Source organism: Helianthus annuus, chromosome 11, assembly GCF_002127325.2.
Source record: "Helianthus annuus cultivar XRQ/B chromosome 11, HanXRQr2.0-SUNRISE, whole genome shotgun sequence".
Taxonomy (NCBI): Eukaryota; Viridiplantae; Streptophyta; class Magnoliopsida; order Asterales; family Asteraceae; genus Helianthus; species Helianthus annuus.
Genome location: NC_035443.2, coordinates 1,811,969 through 1,830,818, shown reverse-complemented (window position 1 = coordinate 1,830,818; position 18,850 = coordinate 1,811,969). Strand labels below are relative to the sequence as shown.

Genomic DNA, 18,850 nt, shown 5'->3' with positions numbered 1-18,850 from the left:
GCCATGGGCATGATATTCATGTCAGTATCTATCTAACGCGAGACAAATAAAAATCCCTCAATGTAATCAGGCAACATTTCAAATCGTTTTCACGAAAGAATTGAGACGGATTATTTTTTAAATTGAACACTGACAAAAGAGCTTAGAGCTAAGGTCTCAAATCTACAACTATTATAATATTAGTGCCACTGAGCTTATATTACGTTGGCAGCCTCATGACCTCTAGAGTAGAGGTCATGGATTCGAGTCTCACTTGGAACAAAAATTATATGGGTTGAGCCATGGTTTTATCACAATGGGCTTTCGTGCAGTGGGTTTCAATTACAATGGTGGCGGGCCGGGTCACTAGTGTGGTTTGCATTCGTGGACATGGGTAGTTTTTTGCCATTGGGTTTACCAGGATGATCAGTCTTTTGTTGGTCGTTAAAAAAAAGCTATTACAATATAGTATGCAAACGTTGGAAAACTAGATGAGGAAATTAAACTTTGCAATTGTAACTCCTCAATTTGTTGAGATGTGATCTAATATGGCTCTAGTATAGGTGCTATATTTCTTGGAGCTATTATAACTCACAATAAATAAATACTTCTATTTAAAAATAAGGAAAATTGGTTTTTAATAAAATAACCTTTGTTCCATTGGTAAATAATAATCTTACATACGTAATTGGTATACAATAATCCTACATATCAACATGTTGGTACTCAATGAACTTCCGTTATTTTTTTTAACTGAAGTTAGTTTTTAAGTTTTATTTATTACACAGACAGTCCCTGTAGTTGTAATTTACTAGTTTTAACTATTTTAAAACTAGTAAATTACAATCCCTTGAGGTTTTTTTGTTTTATAAAATAGTTAAAACTAGTAAATTACAACTACATGGACTTTTTGTGTAATAAATAAAACTTAAAAAGTAACTTCAGTAAAAAAAAATTAACGGAAGTTCATTGAGTACCAACATGTTGATACGTAGGATTATTATATACCAATTACATAGGTAAGATTATTATTTACCAACGGGACAAAGGTTGGTTTATTAAAAACCAATTTTCCTTAAAAATAATGGTAATAAATTGACTAGGTTGTTGTATTAATTAGCTAATTTGTGGGTCAGATGATACGTTAGTTTGATTATTTGAGCTAGTTTGACATAAACAAATTATATACAGTTTGCTAATTTGACATTAACATAAGTGGACGACGTCGTAGTCAGTTAGCTAACCATGCAACTTTGAATAAGCATCATGAAATTAAGTCTTGTGACAATTCTCATGCATATAATAATGTCACCTAATAACAATTTCTTTGATGATTTCAAGATTGGAGCATCCACCATAGAAAAGAGAAGAAAAAAAAAATTCAACTCAAATCAAGACAATGTACTTAAATATTGAAAGTTAATAGGAATTATTATGTAATATAAGGAAATACATAATGGTCACAACAAATATATTTATGATAACATGATGATGACTTGATGGGGAATAAATTAAGAATAGGAAATATAACCGATGTCAAAAGAACTTCCAAGTAGTTAATCGGTTAATGTGAGTCTTGGTGTCTCTCCTAGACGTAGTAAGGCGGAGGTGGTGATTTGTAGTAGTATGGGGGTGGGGATGGAGATGGAGGGGGTGGTGATTTATAAATATACGGTAGTGGTGGTGACGGTGAAGGTGGCGGTGGAGATTTGTAAATATATGGTGGTGGTGGTGGTGAAGGTGATGGTGGAGGTGGGGATTTATAGATATAAGGAGGTGGAGGTGATGGTGAAGGTGGTGGGGGTGATTTATAAATGTATGGTGGGGGAGGAGACGGAGAAGGTGGTGGTGGAGATTTGTAAATATATGGTGGTGGTGGTGAAGGAGATGGCGGAGGGGGTGACTTGTAAATGTATGGGGGAGGTGGTGAAGGTGAAGGTGGTGGTGGAGATTTGTAAATATACGGTGGTGGTGGTGAAGGAGATGGCGGAGGAGGTGACTTGTAAATGTATGGGGGAGGTGGTGAAGGTGAAGGTGGTGGTGGGGACTTGTATACATATGGAGGAGGTGGTGATGGAGATGGGGGAGGTGGTGATTTATAAATATATGGTGGGGGTGGTGTTGGTGAAGGCGGTGGTGGAGATTTGTAAACATATGGTGGCGGTGGTGATGGTGATGGTGGAGGTGGGGAATTATAGACATAAGGAGGTGGGGGTGATGGGGAAGGCGGTGGGGGTGATTTATAGATATATGGTGGGGGAGGAGACGGAGAAGGTGGTGGTGGTGGTGACTTATAAATGTATGGAGGAGGTGGTGATGATGATAGTGGTGGAGGAGGAGGCGGGGAAGGTGGTGGGGGAGACTTATAGATATAAGGAGGAGGAGGTGATGGAGATGGCGGAGGAGGTGACTTGTATGGGGGAGGTAGTGAAGGTGAAGGTGGTGGTGGGGACTTGTATACATATGGAGGAGGTGGCGATGGAGATGGGGGAGGTGGAGACTTGTAAATATAAGGGGGAGGGGGTGAAGATGAAGGTGGTGGTGGAGATTTGTAGACGTAAGGAGGTGGTGGTGGTGATGGTGATGGTGGCGGTGGTGATTCGTATATATAAGGAGGTGGTGGTGATGGAGATGGTGGTGGTGGTGGTGATCTATAAATGTATGGAGGTGGTGGTGATGGTGAGGGTGGTGGTGGTGATTTATAAACATATGGCGGAGGTGGTGATGGAGAGGGTGGTGGTGGTGACTTATATACATATGGCGGATGTGGTGATGGTGAAGGCGGTGGTGGTGACTTGTAGTAGTAAGGATGAGGTGGTGATCTGGATGGTGGTGGTGAGTTGTAGTAATAGGGTGGTGGAGATGATTTTAGTGGCGGTGGAGGTGAATAGTAATGATAAGGAGGGGGCGTTGATCTTGTCCATGGCGGTGGTGGTGACTTATAAACATATCTTGGCGGAGGTGGAGATGCATAAAAATAGTGGTCATCATGATCAGCCACAACATGCGTAGCTAACACGCCTATTGCAATGGCGACGAGTAACTGCTGCCAAAGCATGGCCATTTTTATCAAGAAATGTTTACTAGTAGAATGAGAGATTTGGATATGTTAATACAAAGCATAGACCCCCTTTTATAGATTATATTCCATCAACTTACATAATATTTAATTGGCAATATGAAGTAGGATAGATAAGTGGGAGTCACTAACATGTTGATGAGAAAGGATTTGGTCAATATTATTGATATTTTCAATTGCTGCCAACATATTGAAATAATTTCATGATAAATTAGTCAAATATTGTATATTCTTATGAACAATGAAGATGAAGCATATTTTTAGCTTTGCAGGCCTTTTGGTTTGACTTTTTTGTTGACCAAATACATGAAATTTGAGCATCAGTTTTACCAACTAAAGGCAAAAATTAAGTAGAAAATATTTCATTATTTACAAAAAATTAAGTAGAAAATATTGGTGAATTAATTAAGTAACATGCATATTCCATATAAATAAATTTTTTAAGTAAATGAAAAAATGTTGAAAAAGGCCAAGATTATCAAATAAAACAACTAAACAAGTCAACGGAGTTTCTCGATCATATGGAGGTTTGGGGAACCACTAAAATATTTTGTTTATTTTGCGTTTTCAAAATACATTATGCGTTTTCCAAATAGATTTTGCGTTTTCAAAACTGCGTTTTGAAAAAGCATGTAGGTACATGCTTCTCCAAAACTGCGTTTTGGAGGCAGAACACTTTTTTAGATTATTTATGTTTTACAAACGCAATAATCGAATAATCACTTCAAAACGTAATCCCAAACACCCTCTTAGTTAGCTTTGGACATTGTTCTTTATCAACTTGGGATATCAAGTCCATAATGCAATGTGATGGACGCTACAGTAACCGTCAAGCTGTTTTTTAATATTATTGAGAATTAACAATTTATTAATAAACTTGATGTTCACAAGTTTATTTACATAGATTCCTAAAAGTTTACTGTTTACCATTTAATATTCTTTACTTTTACAAGATGTTAAAATTCTGAACTTATGAGATAATAATAATAATTCCATAACTATTATTGTAATTATCATGTTGGTTTTCCAATATGTAGAGCTTTCTCCTCTTTGTTAATGTTATTCTCTGTCATACACGTTATGTGTTGAGAATCTTATCTCGTTATTTAAAGTTCATTTTGACACAACTTATCTTCATGTGAAGTTCTCGTCATAACTAAAAAACACAACCCCATATATTATTAATTATATATCTAGTGAAAGTGTAAAATACAATATTCCTTAACGTACGATATGAAATTACGCACGTTATAAAACTCAAAACTCTAATCACGCATGTTGAAAACCATAATCACGAATGCTGAAAAATCATAACCATGCGTGATTATGTTTTTTCAACATGCGTGATTAGGGTTTTGAGTTTTATAACGTGCGTAATTTCATATTGTACGTTAAGAAATATTGTACGTTAACATTCCCCTATATATCTAATATATAAATAATTATTTGTATCCAAATTCAGTAAGAATTAACTTTCTAACTAATTTTCCAACACTGATTTGATCCAATTTCCACCTTGAGGAGAATGTGTCCCACACATGTTAAACTACTTTGCAAACACATATCACAACATCTATTAATTAGAGTGGTGATCAGTCACTCTCTTATGTAAGTTATAATGGAAAAAAGTGACAAGATTATTAAATAAAACAGGCCAAATGGAGTTTATCATGGATGTTTAGAGAACCACTAGCTAAGATATATGTTTATTTTTTTCTCAAATTAGGCAGTTTCTTTAGTTACCTTGGGTTAGTGAGTGCATAGTTGTTCACTCATTTTCACTAATGGATAAACACACATCCAGGTGGGTTTGTGGATTAACATGTTTATTTTATGAATTTTAAATATACATATATATGAGTTTTATGTTATAGCTTAAACGGATTGAGTATTAATTTTATGCCAGAAAATAAAGAATAAAGGAGAAATAAGCATATAATATATATAAATTTTTCTTTTGGTTGTAAATGTTAATATTCAAGTACTAATATGCAATAAAATTAGATAGGGTAAATTAAATTTACAGATTAAACGGGGCATGTTCATGTGAACCCATGAAAATCCGTGTCATGTTCCAGTGCATATATAACTTACCGATTTCAAGTTCATTTTGTGTTCAGGTTCGTGTCAAATTTTGCAGATTTATGTACATTTCGACCCACCAACCCATGGATACAACCCATTATATAGTAAAACAAAAAGAAAATAGTAACTTGTTTTTTATTTTGTTTTAGTTTTTTAACTTTTAATTTAATTAAAACTAATATAATTTATAAGATACGGTGTTTTCTAATATTTTGATTATGATGTTATGACGTGCCTATTTTAATCTACGTCTTGAAATAATTTTTTTTTTTCAAAAGCGAGTTGTGATTTGTAATGTATAAGTAATCGAAGCACAAACGTACATGTTATAAAAACTACCTCACATTAAATTTTTTTCATAACTTGACGACGTTTACCCTTTCCGTTATTTTATTATTATACCGCTGTGACGCACTTATTTTTTATCTACGTTTCGATATAAGTTTTGTTCAAACTCGAATGAGTCAATTAGAATTTTATTTTTGTAACAAGCCGAACTAATACTGTCCGAACAACTTCGATAGCGGTATAGAGTATCTTTTCATATCGTATGCTATAGCGAGTGTCGGTATCGTACCGATACCGTGATGGATTGAATTGATAGTGTCCCAACAATATCGGGACTACGTCGACTTTGACCAAACAATACTATCTGATTTGTTACTTATTCGGTATTATGGTTTTCGACTGATGTTAAACATGCGTTGATACCCTTTCGGGCATATCATGACTTAATTTTTTAGTTTTTATCTTCATATTGCTATAGCGAGTGCCGATACCATACTGATACCATGATAAACTGAAACGATACCGGCCAAATTCCCGTTACAACACTCGAGGAATTTTGCTAGTTGACCCTTATTGTGATGAAAATCAACGTGTGTTCTCCCAAATAAAAGTTTTGGGTGATAAACCTATGAGGTGTGAGAAAGTATAATCACCTTACCTAACATGTTCAGTTTTAGATGTGAAATTTATTTATTTGATGATTGCCTCTTTAATTTGGTCATTTCTATGTGTCAAGGATAAACATAAAATTAAAAATATACCATTGACTCCTTTGAAAACCAGGCCGTCTCCGAGAACGATAACAAAATTTTAGGCCTTAGGCGAAACAAAAAAATTGGGTCCACTTATTATAATATAAACTCATCAGTTATATATCAAGAAACCACAATACAACGATAATTGTTACAAAATAAACAAAACAAACCGAAAGTGGTGTAGTTTGATAAAATATGTTTATACACCCATGTATATATAAATATGTCATTCAAATTAGTGATGTTTTTAGGCATAACATGTCGCGCAATCTCACTTTATAAAACGTTTTGTTTTTAGAAAATGAATCGTTACAAAATCATTAACTAAAAATAATAGTTAATCATGGGATTTGAACTCATGACCTCAAGAATATAACCCTAAACATTAACCAATGAATCATATATTCATCTTATTAACTTGATCAAACTGTTAATTAGTTAAGTGGGTTGATAAATTAAAACGCAGGAGACTAATAGTTGAAAATTGTTTAAATAAAAATGAAAAGGAAGAGATTAGAACTGGTGACCTTGGTTTTAAAATTTGAGTTAACCATTCAACTAGCTTCATTTTTGGATATTGAACTCATTTATTAAACATTTAACATAACGATGCTCACTTAAAATTTTAGGCCTTGAAATTTTGTCGGGCCCTATAAACCCTTTGGGCCTTGGCATCTGCCCGGACTGCCCAGCCCTAAAACCGGGCCTGTGAAAAACCTCGTATCATAGCAACACAAACATGTTGGAGTTTGTAAAAAGAAGAAGTACAAATAAATACAAATCAAATGGAAACAATGTATAAAAATACAGAAAACTTTATAGGAAATTAGGAATCATATAACACAAGGAAATAAATTTATGGCATATACCAACCAGGCAACCATTAGTTACAACTTACAACTCAGAATGTAGATATAAGTTGCACTTTCTTTTGACAGATAAATAACATGATTAAAATGAGCAATAAATAAAGATTTAAAAACATAAAATTAAGGTACAAACGCGGTCGAAAGAGCTTCAAGTAGTTAATTGGTTAACTTGCATTAATACTTGGCATCATTCTTAGACGTAGTAAGGCGGAGGTGGTGATCAGTAGTATGGGGGTGGGGGTGGGGATGGAGATGGAGGGGGTGGTGATTTATAAATATACGGTGGTGGTGGTGATGGTGAAGGTGGTGGTGGAGATTTGTAAACATATGGTGGCGGTGGTGATGGTGATGGTGGAGGTGGGGACTTATAGACATAAGGAGGCGGGGGCGATGGGGAAGGTGGTGGGGGAGATTTGTAAATATATGGGGGTGGTGGTGAAGGTGATGGTGGCGGTGGGGACTTGTAAATGTATGGAGGAGGCGGTGATGGTGACGGTGGTGGTGGAGATTTGTATATGTAAGGTGGGGGAGGAGACGGAGAAGGTGGTGGGGGGGACTTATAAGCATACTTTGGCGGGGGTGGTGACTTATAAGCATACTTTGGCGGAGGTGGTGACTTATAAGCGTACTTTGGCGGGGGTGGTGACTTATAAGTGTACTTTGGCGGGGGTGGTGACTTATAAGCGTATTTTGGCGGGGGTGGTGACTTATACGCATATTTTGGCGGAGGTGGTGACTTATAGGCATATTTTGGCGGAGGTGGTGACTTATAAGCATACTTTGGTGGGGGTGGTGACTTATAGGCGTATTTTGGCGGCGGTGGTGACTTATAAGCGTACTTTGGCGGAGGTGGTGACTTATAAGCGTACTTTGGCGGAGGTGGTGACTTATAAACGTACTTTGGCGGAGGTGGTGACTTATAAGCGTACTTTGGCGGAGGTGGTGACTTATAAGCGTACTTTGGCGGAGGTGGTGACTTATAAGCGTACTTTGGCGGAGGTGGTGACTTATAAGCGTACTTTGGCGGAGGTGGTGACTTATAAGCGTATTTTGGCGGAGGTGGTGACTTATAAACATATTTTGGTGGCGGTGGCGACTTATAGTGATATTTTGGCGGCGGTGGTGACTTATAGTGATATTTTGGCGGAGGTGGTGACGCATAAACATAATGATCGTCATGATCAGCCGCGACATGAGTAGCTAACACGCCTATCGCAAAGGCAACTAGTAACCATGGCCAAAACTTGGCCATATTGAGAAATGTTTAGTGATAGAATGAGAGATTTGGATGTGTAAATACAATGCATAGAAGCCCTTTTTATAGTTTAAATTCCAAACTATTTAATTGGGAGGCACGATCAGAAATGAATTGGTCAACATTGACATTTTCAATTGATGCTTATGAGTAGCCGAATATTGTATCTAGCAATGGATTATATATCAGCCGTCGTGGATGCTTTTTTTTTTTTTTGAAATATTTTAAAATTGCAGGCTTTTTGTTTGTATTTTTAATTAATAAATAAAATACATGAAATTAAATATGACCGTATCAGTTTTACCTACTAAATCCATCTGTTTTCAACTCTTTTTACCTACTTCATGTCAAAATGTTGTTAGAAACACAAGCGTCGCAACAACGAAATAAAAAATATATATATAAACTATCATATTGATGGTCAAGAGATTTCGCAGGTAACTCGGTTCAAGTATCTCGGATCGTTTGTACAAAGGGATGGGAAGATAGATAGAGACGTGCGACAGGACAGGGCCGGCTCAAGTGGGAGTGAAATAAAGCAAGAGCTTTAGATCTCCATTTTCCTAGGGCCTCAAGTTCTAAGAAAATATATTATATTTTGGTAATTTTGGCTTTGAAATTGTTAACATTGAGGTTTATGATCTATAATTATGCGTATACAAAGATGATATATGAATAACATATTCATAGCAATTTTTTTCGTTTACAAAAAGGACCCCAATTTTGCTATCCGCTTTGGGCCTAGAAAAAATTAAAAAATTTTTAGCCGGACCTGCAACAGGAGGTTCCCAAGGGGAAATTTTATAGGGTTGCAGTTAGACCTGCAATGTTATACGGGACAGAATGTTGGGTCATCAAGAAGACATAAGTGCGCAGAATGGAGGCAGCAGAAATGAGAATGCTGAGATGGATGTGTGGGCACACAATGCTAGATCGGATAAGAAACGAGGTCTTTAGGGAAGGCTAGGAGTAGCTAGTATTGCAGATAGGATAAAGGAAGGAAGATTGAGATGGTTTGGGCATGTGAGAAGGAAGGAGTCGAGGGTGCCAGTTAGAGTAGTGGAACCCCTCATTGTGGAGGGGAACAGGAGTCGTAGACCTAGATTGATATGGGATGAGCGGATTAGGCAAGATTTGCTAGAGTTGCAACTCTTTGAGGACATGGTCCAGGATAGAAGTGTGTGGAGACGTAGAATTAAGGTTAAGGACTTTTAGATGGAGTGTATACGTGTAGGGTTAGATTTTTCTTCGTTTTAGATAGACTTTGCATGTAATTGTATGCTTGTTTATATCTCTATATGTTGTTTAATCTTGTTATATATATATTTTCTCTTTCACTATGTTACTCTTTCACCATTCCTTCTCTTTTTGGTACATATTTATCCTTTGTATTTAGTTGTGTTTGTTCGCCTGCGGTTTGTTTTGGAGTCGATGGTCTCTCTGAAAGCAGTCTCTCTATCTATAGGGATAGAGGTAAGGTTTGCCGAAATCTCATTCTCCTCAGACCCTACCAGTAGCTTTATTTAAAAGCATATATATAGTCCAAACACGATTTTCATCCGATGCTTAAATTTTGTTTTCTAACTTAGAATTGCATGGGAATACGTTTTAACCTATCTTTGTACGAACCTTCCCTTCATGGTAACCGCAATGGTACGGCATTCCTAATCAAAAGGGTAAAGAAGATTAGGTAGTTCATCGACTTTAGTTTTTGGCATAGTTGTAAAAATCCCGACTAGGCACTGATTAATCACCGATTAATCCCTGACTAATAACAAATTAATCCCGATTAATTCCAATTAATTTAATCCTGATTGATTGCTAGTTCCCACCACACCGCCCGACTAGCGATTACTACAACACTAATCTGGTTTAATTCATCTAAGCAACGTCATAATCTGGATTTTGGTTTACATTAAGAATCATCGAGGTTCAGGTTTTAGTGTTGTCAGAGAATGCCTCAACGACCATTAGGCATGAGAGGCGATGAACAATATGTGACAACGACAAACGTTGTCACGGGTGTTTCTTGCCCATTTGAGCCCATTTTAATCCAAATTAACCTTTGACTCATTTACTGACAGGATCTTGATAAGCAGGCTTAGCAATAATCATTCAAGAACAAAAATCACATCTTTTTTTAACTTATTTCATATTATCAAACATTAAAACCTGTAGTTTGCCATTTTTGTACATACAAATTTTCAATACATACAAACTTAAGTTACAAAAGTCGGCGGGAATAGTGAAAAATAGTGAAAGAAAACTATTGGCCCAAAGTGACGGCTGACTTTAATAATCTCTTTTTTTTCTTTTTCTTTTTGCATAAAATAGTTATTTATAAGTCCTGTTAAATTACGATTTTATCCCCTGTTAAAAATTACGATATTGCCCCTAGCTTAGATCTACGATTTTGCCGTTTGTTTAAAAATACGATTTTGCCCTGGTTAAAAAAATATATATACTTTTGCCTATAATTTGGTTCCCATTTTAAAACTACAATTTCGCCCCCAGTTCAAAGTAAAAGTTTTGTTTGCCCCTTTGCCCACAGTAAAAAAAATTACGATTTTGCCCACAATTCAAAATAAAAACATGATTTTGCCCTCAGTTCAAAATATTATTTTACCTCCAGTTTAAAATTACGATTTTACCCCAGCTAAAAATTGCAATCTTCTCAGCGGTTTTTTTTTTTTTTTTGGGCAAAACTATTATAGTTTTTTATTTGACTTGGTTGACTTAATTTAGTTTTTATTTGTGTCAAACAGCTGCCTAGCACTCGCTAATTGGTCCTGACAAATTATCGTTTTGCCCCCAACTCTAAATTACACGTTTGCCATCGTTTTAGTTATTTTTTTTTATCATAACTATGATAGTTTTTTCTTTACTTGGTTAACTAGATGTATCTTTTTTGATATCGTGTTATAAGTAGCATGTATAACTAATCGAAATAAATGCGTACATGTTATTAAAGTGAGAAATATTCGGTTTAACGCCCCGCAACGCGGGCGGGCCATACTCTAGTAAATATACATGTTGTAACAGTCTGTGCTTATGAATTATTATAATAACTATGTATTTTTTTTTGAAAGGTGTGAATTATTCGCGAATGTCGGGAGGTCTAGCACACGTTGTCTTAACCGGGTCCGCGCTAGAGAGCCCCCTCGCACAATAGATCCCCAATTTAAACCCCTCAATGAGAAACCTCTATCACCAAGACTCGAACTTGAGACCTTGAGAGGAAAACTCACCCGGGCCCACCATAAGTGGAACTTAAATACCCGTGGCCAAACTCTTGTTAACCCAACTTCTTCCTTCAAACATTAAACCCACTCATGTAATCACAGCCGCTGCATCCATGGTCGCAACCATCACCTCCACCCATAACCACTAGCCGCCATAAAATATAAACGACCTACTTTGATAATGTTTTCATCTAAAATGATTCATTTTAACCAGGGTCCATTTTGATCAGAACCCGTTTTGACCCAAACCAAACTATGCCAAGTCTCATCTCATCGAGGTGGGGGTTGTTAAGGAAGAGGTGGAGCAAATGGCATATAGCATCAAGCGTAGATCGGCCACTTTGCCTTGCACATATTTGGGTCTAACTATTGGCGCGAATATGAATCGCATGGCAAATTGGGATTCAGCTTTACAAGCTTTTGATAGGAGGTTGACCCTTTGGAAAGCTTCGGCTTTGTTGGTTGGAGGATGGAGACAAACGAATTGGATACTTTGCTGGGTTCACTTCAGCAAGTGCGTTTAGGTCACACTCCGGACCGTTGGATTTTGCTTGAGAATTCTCAGTAGTGTATAAAAAAGTTGTTATTTGATGCCACTAGAACAGCAGCACCATTTGTAATTGACTGGAATTGTTGGGTTTTATTAAAGTGAACGTTTTGGTTTGGAAGGCTGAGATGAATAGACTTCCAACTCTTTTAGCGTTAAGGGCGAGAAACGTACAGGTGAGTTACAAACTGTGTGGGCGTGAAGAAGAGTCGTATTTGGCAAGCGGTGGCGGCATGGTGTAAGGTGCCGCCAATATATGCCTTTTTCACCCGGGACCTACTGATGGTTCACAAGGCGCAACGCTTGGATCGCGATTGAAACATGGGATTATAATCACGGCTTGTTGGTGCATATGGAAGGCGAGGAATGAATTCGTGTTTAACAGCACAACGGCTAATGTTGCGAAGACAATGGAATAAATCAAGTCTTTAAGCTTCTTTTGGATTAAAAATAGGTCCACGCTTAAGTCTTTTGTCAAGAAAAAATTGATGCAGCTTTCTTGTGTAATAGTCGTTGCATAGTTCGTTTGGTTAATGAAATATCGCCGTTCCAAAAGAAAACCCAAACCAAACTAATATTTTTTACGACGGCCCATTTTGACCCGTCACCCGACCCTCTTTGCAAGGCTTAATTAATGACCATACGATGATAACCTAATATCCGAATATTTAGGACAAAGTAAGATTACTGAAGCACGTTTACAATGATTCTGGACCGCTCTGGTGACGGACGACTAAGAATATTTAAGAAACGGGATCACAGTCTTGAAAGAGTTCTTGAGTTACGAAGAATATCGAAGCACATATACATAAAGTTAAGATTAAAAAAACACGGGCAACAAAACAGTTTAAATAAGAGTAAAAGAAGATGATATTACTACCTCCACTTGGGAAACAAGTGTACATTCACAGTTTTGATAATCAAATTGTTCACAAACCTGAGATTGATGAGCGGGCATCCAAATAGGCAGAAGTGCCCCTCATCGCGAGCGGGCTAGTCCAAAACTTGCATCAGATTGCTGCTGCTGAAACTGCGAACACGTGTTAGAAAACGTCATTAATACTCAAAATACATGCAGAAACAATCGTCAAAACAAACAACATATTTATCATCTACTATACTTTTAACAAGTTATTTGTTCCTAAAGTTTAACGTAATTATAGTTTCAATAAGAGTAAATTGCAAAAATCGTCCTTTATGTATGTCACTTATTGCAAACTGTGTTCTTTATCTTCAATAATTACAGAAAACGTACTCGATGTTTGCAAACCCTTGCAAGTTATGTCCTTTAGCGTTAACTCAGTTAATTTTTTGTGGTTAAATCTGAACAAATGGACCCCACATGAGGGTATTTTGTTCATTTTACTCTCATGTGAGGTCCATTTGGTCAGATTTAACCACAAAAATACCCTTATGTGGGATCCATTTGGTTAGATTTAACCACAAAAACTAACTGAGTTAGGGCTAAAGGACATACTTGCAAGAGTTTGCAAACATCGAGTACGTTTTCTGTAATTATTGAAGACAAAGGACACAATTTGCAATAAGTGACATACATAAAGGACGATTTTTGTAATTTACGCTTTCAATAACTATATACTTTTTAGGAAAATGATAACCATAACCACCTTATTTTTTTTTGGGTTGCAGTTTTAGTAAAATTATTTCGGTATGAAATATAATGGAAGTTAATTACAATAACAAAGTGGGTAACTAACTGTAGTATACAAGTTATCTTAATATTTTGTAAATAATTAAATAATCAGAATTATAAATTATAGTTACTTTTTCCAAACACTAAACAACTTATCATTACGATAATCAAATGACCGATTTTTGTAAAATATTTTGGCTTTGGCTCACCAAAATTATCTACCAACCATAGTTGTCAATAGCGATCGTAGCGATCGCTATAGCACGCTACGTAGCGTATAGGTATAGTGTCGCTATTAGGGTTGTAGCAATGCATAGCAAGAGTAGCGACACTTTAATTTTTTTTTGTTTTTTAATATAAATAGCAATTAAATATAGCTATAAAATAGATGGATTTTAGGTTTTTGTTAAATATACATGTAAAATAGCATATATACGAGGGTATTTTGATATAATATACATATAAAAATTTTTAAAATTTTTTTTCTAGTGTATCGCTATTTATAAAATAGCCGCCCGCTATTTATCGCTATTCGCTATGTAGCATATAGGAACCTTATCGCTATTTGTCGCTATTCGCCATTAACAACTATGCTACCAACGCAAAGGAATAACAAACGATATAAAAGAGTAAAATGGCATTTTCGTCCCTGAGGTTTGGTCAGTTTTGCGACTTTCGTCCAAAGGTTTGTTTTTCGACATCTGGATCCAAAATAAATTGAAATCTTGCCATAATTATCTGGCTCGTTAACTCCATCCATTTTTCTCTGTTAAGTCAAGGGTATTTTCGTCTTTTAAAAATTTGTTAACTTAAAGCGCAATTGGGTCTTTTTCACTTTATGTACAAGCATTTAGCATAATGTACAAGTATTCAAAACAAATTAAAGTAGGTAAAAAGACGGAAATACCCTTGACTTAACGGAGAAAAACAGATGGAGTTAACGAGAAGTATGAAAATGGCAAGATTTCAAACCTTTTGGATCCAGATGCGGAAAAACAAACCTTTGGACGAAATTCGCAAAACTGGCCAAACCTCAGGGACGAAAATGGCATTTTACTCCAATATAAAATTATATTTACCTGTGCCAACTGTTGGTGGGCCTGTTCATGAGGATGAATGAATGTGACCCCAGACCGTTGAGTAGGGTATTGCATGTATAGTGCAGAGCCATGATTCGGATTAAACGGACCCACCATTGACTCCAGAGGTCTATAACCAATACTTGCGGGTGAGGATGGTGCAACCCATGGTCCAGGTAACTGTTGAGTCAGAGTGAGCGGCTGGTGTTCAGTAGAGATAGGTGAAACCCTATGAGTATGAGCTGAACCAAGTTGCGGAAATTCAGTGTTGTAGGTCACAACCGGCGCGTACATAGGTTGGATCGGGTATGAGCCTCCGTTAAATCCAAAGCCTGGATCGAATCTTTGTGCATATCTGATAAACACGATTAATTAGGGGTCTACATTTAATAGCAGTGGCTAGAACTGCAAAAGAACCGAACGAACACGAACAAGTCGTTAAGGAAATTTATGTGTTCACGAACTGTTCATGAACACTTACCAAACGGGATTTTTTGTTCGTGTTCGTTCGTTAAGTTTAGGTCAAAAACGCAAACGAACATTCATGAACACAAACAAACACAACACAAAGAAACATAAATTAAAATTTGAATAAAATCAGTATCTTTCATCATAAATATTACGTAGATCCACCCATAGTAGACTAACCTAACATTTATTAAATAATTTAAATACAGTACAACAAACTAATATTTATTAGTGGGAATTTGGAAGTATTTAAATAACAAAATATAAAAAAATTAGAACCCCAATGAACTATCAAACCCAAAGTAACATAAAAAACACGTTACTAAACGTTCACGAACATAAACGAACGAACACGACCTTTGTTCATGTGCGTTCATTTAACTAAACAAACGACATGCGGGTTGGGTAATGGGTCAAAACAGGTAAACATTCAGATCAGGTCGAGATGGGTTTGACCCAAAAACGATTTTGTCAAAAACAATTAGCTGTTATATAAACAGATGATGTGTAGATGTGGGAGAGAGAAGCAAACCTGTCATAGCTCCTATCATAATCAGGATCCTTCCGCTCAACTTCATGGTCCCGAAAGATTGCTACTTTACCATTATTCCTAGACCTACTAATCGGCTCGTCTATTCTAACACTACTTGCGGAACCCGTATCAGCAACCGAAGTTACCGAACCCCTGCCACTGTTCACATTCGTTCCTGTTGAAGAAGAAACTTCTTCCGCCTTTATCGCCCCTAAAGAGCCCTGGCGGAACCCTTCGTGCATTCTCGAATCACTCACTTGCTTACCACTGCCGTTAAAACTACTAGAACAGAATATTCTCGCACGTGCGCGATTATACTCTTCTTTTCTCTCCTCAACGCTTTTCAAGCTATTGCTCTTTTGTAAATTTGAATTTGCTCCAGCAATTTGTGATTTTTTATTTGGCCGTTGTTTGATCGCAACCTTGACAACATTGTTGGTTGAGTCATCGGTTGGTAACTTTACGGGAATGTCAGCTAAACGTATTAGAGGAAGACGGGGTCCGGAAGTCTTGTAGATGATGATTCTGGTACCGGAACCTTCCGGAAGGGTGTTGTCGAGTAAGACTGTGGATTGAAGAAAGTAGTGTTGAGCAACGCGGTGTGCTGCTAAACGGAGATAAGAAGTGGGTAGCTGTTGGAACTCCATTTGTTGTCGTGTAGGATCTCTGATGAACTTTTCTACATCTTGCTCCATCCTTAACACTGAATATAACATAATAAGCATCTGTTTTGACTTAGATACAGTGTTAATAAAAAGTAAAAACCATAGTTAATAAAACACTTGATAAAGAGTATAAGGTAACTGATCCATTTAGCATAGAAATTCATTCTAATTTCTACATCCTGCTCCATCAAACAGATGCCCAGTGCGACCCACGGCTCGAAAGTGCACTAATTTTAACGTTATTTTACTAAGAGTAAATTACGTTTTTGGCCCCTGTGGTTATATCACTTTTACTATATTAGCCCGAAATAAGAATTTTTAACATATATGCCCCCATGGTCTCTATAACTAACCATTTTGGCCCCTAAGTCTAGAGATCATGGGGGCCAAAATAGTTAGTTACAGAGGACCATGAGGGCCAAAATGGTTAGACTTAGGGGTCAAAATGGTTCGTTATAGAGACCATGGGGGCAGATATGTTAAAAATTCTTATATTGGGCTAATATAGTAAAAGTGATATAACCACAGGGGCCAAAAACGTAATTTACTCTTTTACTAATTTCGTGAAATTAGAAATTCATTCTAATTTCTATTCCCACGGGGTAGAGGTAAGGTTGTTTGCATCTTACCCTCCTAAGACCCTACCTTAGCTTTGCTATTGGTGGGATTTATTGAGTATGATGATGATGATCTTCCTAAAATGTCACTATTGTTCAAAAACACACTAATATGTCACCAAACTACTTACAATTCAAATGATATACATGTGAAAATACACAATGTTAAATCAAAATCTTCATACTAGCTCTCCCATTAGACGGGAACTAACAAACACCTTGTAGTTAATATCCCGATATCACGGATGTATCCGTGACATATCGGTTATCCGTCCCCAGGTGAGATATCGGTGCAAAACATCGGTCAGAATATCAGTACCTATGATATCAACGATATTTGAGTCCGATATATCACCGAGTTTCCCGATATCAGTACCTTTCTTCTTAGTTCTACCATTCGTCTTTCTTCTTATGTGTTTTAACCCTTAGTTGTTAGTGTTATTTTTCTTTTTCTTTTTTGAAAGGTGTGAATTATTCGCGAATGTCGGGAGGTCTAGCATACGTTGTCTTAACCAGGTCCGCGTTAGAGAGCCCCCTCGCACAATAGATCCCCAATTTAAACCCCTCAACGACAACGAGAAACCCCTATCACCCAGACTCGAACTTGAGACCTGAAGGGGAAAACTCAACCAGTTCCTACTTGCTACAAACGTTAGTGTTTTGCAAGTTGCAAAAGGTTAATTTGTTAATGGACGAAGAGCATACTGAATCGTTAGTGTTACATTGCTATATACATAAATTCTACATGATACTAAAATTACCGATATCCCACCGCGATAACCGAACAGATATCCGTTTTTTACCACATTAACTACTTAGCTAAAATGTCACAGTTGATCAAAAACACACTAATATGTCACCAAACCACTTGCAATTCAAATGATATACACACAATGTTAAAGCAACATCTTCAAACTAGCTCTCGCATTAAACAGAAACTAACACAGACCTGAAAGGCGCTCCCTAGGGTTTTGCAACGCTTCACGAAGAAACTGATCGACAGAATTGACCATCTCCTCCAACGCACCACCAGACGATGACCTAGCCGGAGCTGAGGAACAATTAGCACTCAAATTGTTGGTTTCTGGTTTAGATGAGAGCATTAACCTGCTCATGGTGGCGTCTAAGTCCGCAACCTCCCATGAATCAGGCGGAGGACCTTCTTCTACTGAGTTTTCCATCGTCTTCTACTGTGAAGAGCGATTGGTGAGGATTTTAGGGTTGAAATTGTCGCCGGAATACAGATTGGTGTGATGATTGTGGTGTTAGGTTATCAGAATTGTGATGGTCATCGAGAAATTGGTTGAAGAAGACGATAGGGTTTGACGAAGGGGTGTGTTTGTTTATGTGTATGTTTTCATCCACATGTATTATTTTATTACATCCGTTACACGTACCTTAACGAACAGTTTGTGAACCGTAGACGAGAAGTTCGTTTACACTGGTTTGTTTAATTAATGAACAAGAAATTTCGCTCAATTGCGTTCGTGTGTAGGCATGAATAAGAAATTTCGTTCGGTTAGTTAAATGAATGAACACGAACAGATGTCTTGTTTGCTCAATTGCGTTCGTGAGTATGGATGAGCATGGTACCCGTTCGGTAACGAACCGGTACCGGTAATCCCCAAAAGTGGGTACCGGTACCGAATATACCCGGTACGGTACCGGTATTTTAGTGTAAGTACTGGTACCGTACCGGACCGGTACCGAAAATGTCAAAAATCGGTACCAAAAAT

At 37.1% G+C, this 18,850-nt stretch overlaps 3 protein-coding genes across 3 annotated transcripts; all 3 read right to left on the bottom strand.

Annotated features, from left to right (window-relative positions):
* Positions 1 to 1,343: 1,343 nt before the first annotated feature.
* Positions 1,344 to 3,043, bottom strand: LOC110889134 (extensin-2). The gene has a single exon (XM_022136643.2). It carries the CDS (start codon positions 3,041 to 3,043, stop codon positions 1,568 to 1,570), a length of 1,476 nt encoding a protein of 491 aa, XP_021992335.1. The 3' UTR covers positions 1,344 to 1,567.
* A 3,940-nt stretch (positions 3,044 to 6,983) lies between these two features.
* On the bottom strand, positions 6,984 to 8,326 carry LOC110889135 (extensin-2-like). The gene has a single exon (XM_035979482.1). The coding sequence runs from the start codon at positions 8,305 to 8,307 to the stop codon at positions 7,276 to 7,278; it is 1,032 nt and encodes a 343-aa protein (XP_035835375.1). The 5' UTR covers positions 8,308 to 8,326; the 3' UTR covers positions 6,984 to 7,275.
* A 4,537-nt stretch (positions 8,327 to 12,863) lies between these two features.
* LOC110889133 (R3H domain-containing protein 2) lies at positions 12,864 to 18,479 on the bottom strand. Its single transcript, XM_022136642.2, has 4 exons — positions 18,064 to 18,479; positions 15,833 to 16,535; positions 14,833 to 15,187; positions 12,864 to 13,129 (listed from the first exon to the last, which is right to left on the bottom strand). The coding sequence occupies exons 1-4, from the start codon at positions 18,293 to 18,295 to the stop codon at positions 13,079 to 13,081; spliced, it is 1,341 nt and encodes a 446-aa protein (XP_021992334.1). The 5' UTR covers positions 18,296 to 18,479; the 3' UTR covers positions 12,864 to 13,078.
* Between the last annotated feature and the right edge of the window lie 371 nt (positions 18,480 to 18,850).

Bases quoted from the DNA above. Each gene is read 5' to 3' on its own strand.
- LOC110889135 (XM_035979482.1), bottom strand. From the start codon at position 8,307: ATGGCCAAGTTTTGGCCATGGTTACTAGTTGCCTTTGCGATAGGCGTG.
- LOC110889133 (XM_022136642.2), bottom strand. From the start codon at position 18,295: ATGGAAAACTCAGTAGAAGAAGGTCCTCCGCCTGATTCATGGGAGGTT. The intron at 16,536-18,063 runs GTCTGTGTTAGT...TGTTATATTCAG, and splicing joins CCCTAGGGAGCGCCTTTCAG to TGTTAAGGATGGAGCAAGAT. The intron at 15,188-15,832 runs GTTTGCTTCTCT...CGTGTTTATCAG, and splicing joins TATGATAGGAGCTATGACAG to ATATGCACAAAGATTCGATC.
- LOC110889134 (XM_022136643.2), bottom strand. From the start codon at position 3,043: ATGGCCATGCTTTGGCAGCAGTTACTCGTCGCCATTGCAATAGGCGTG.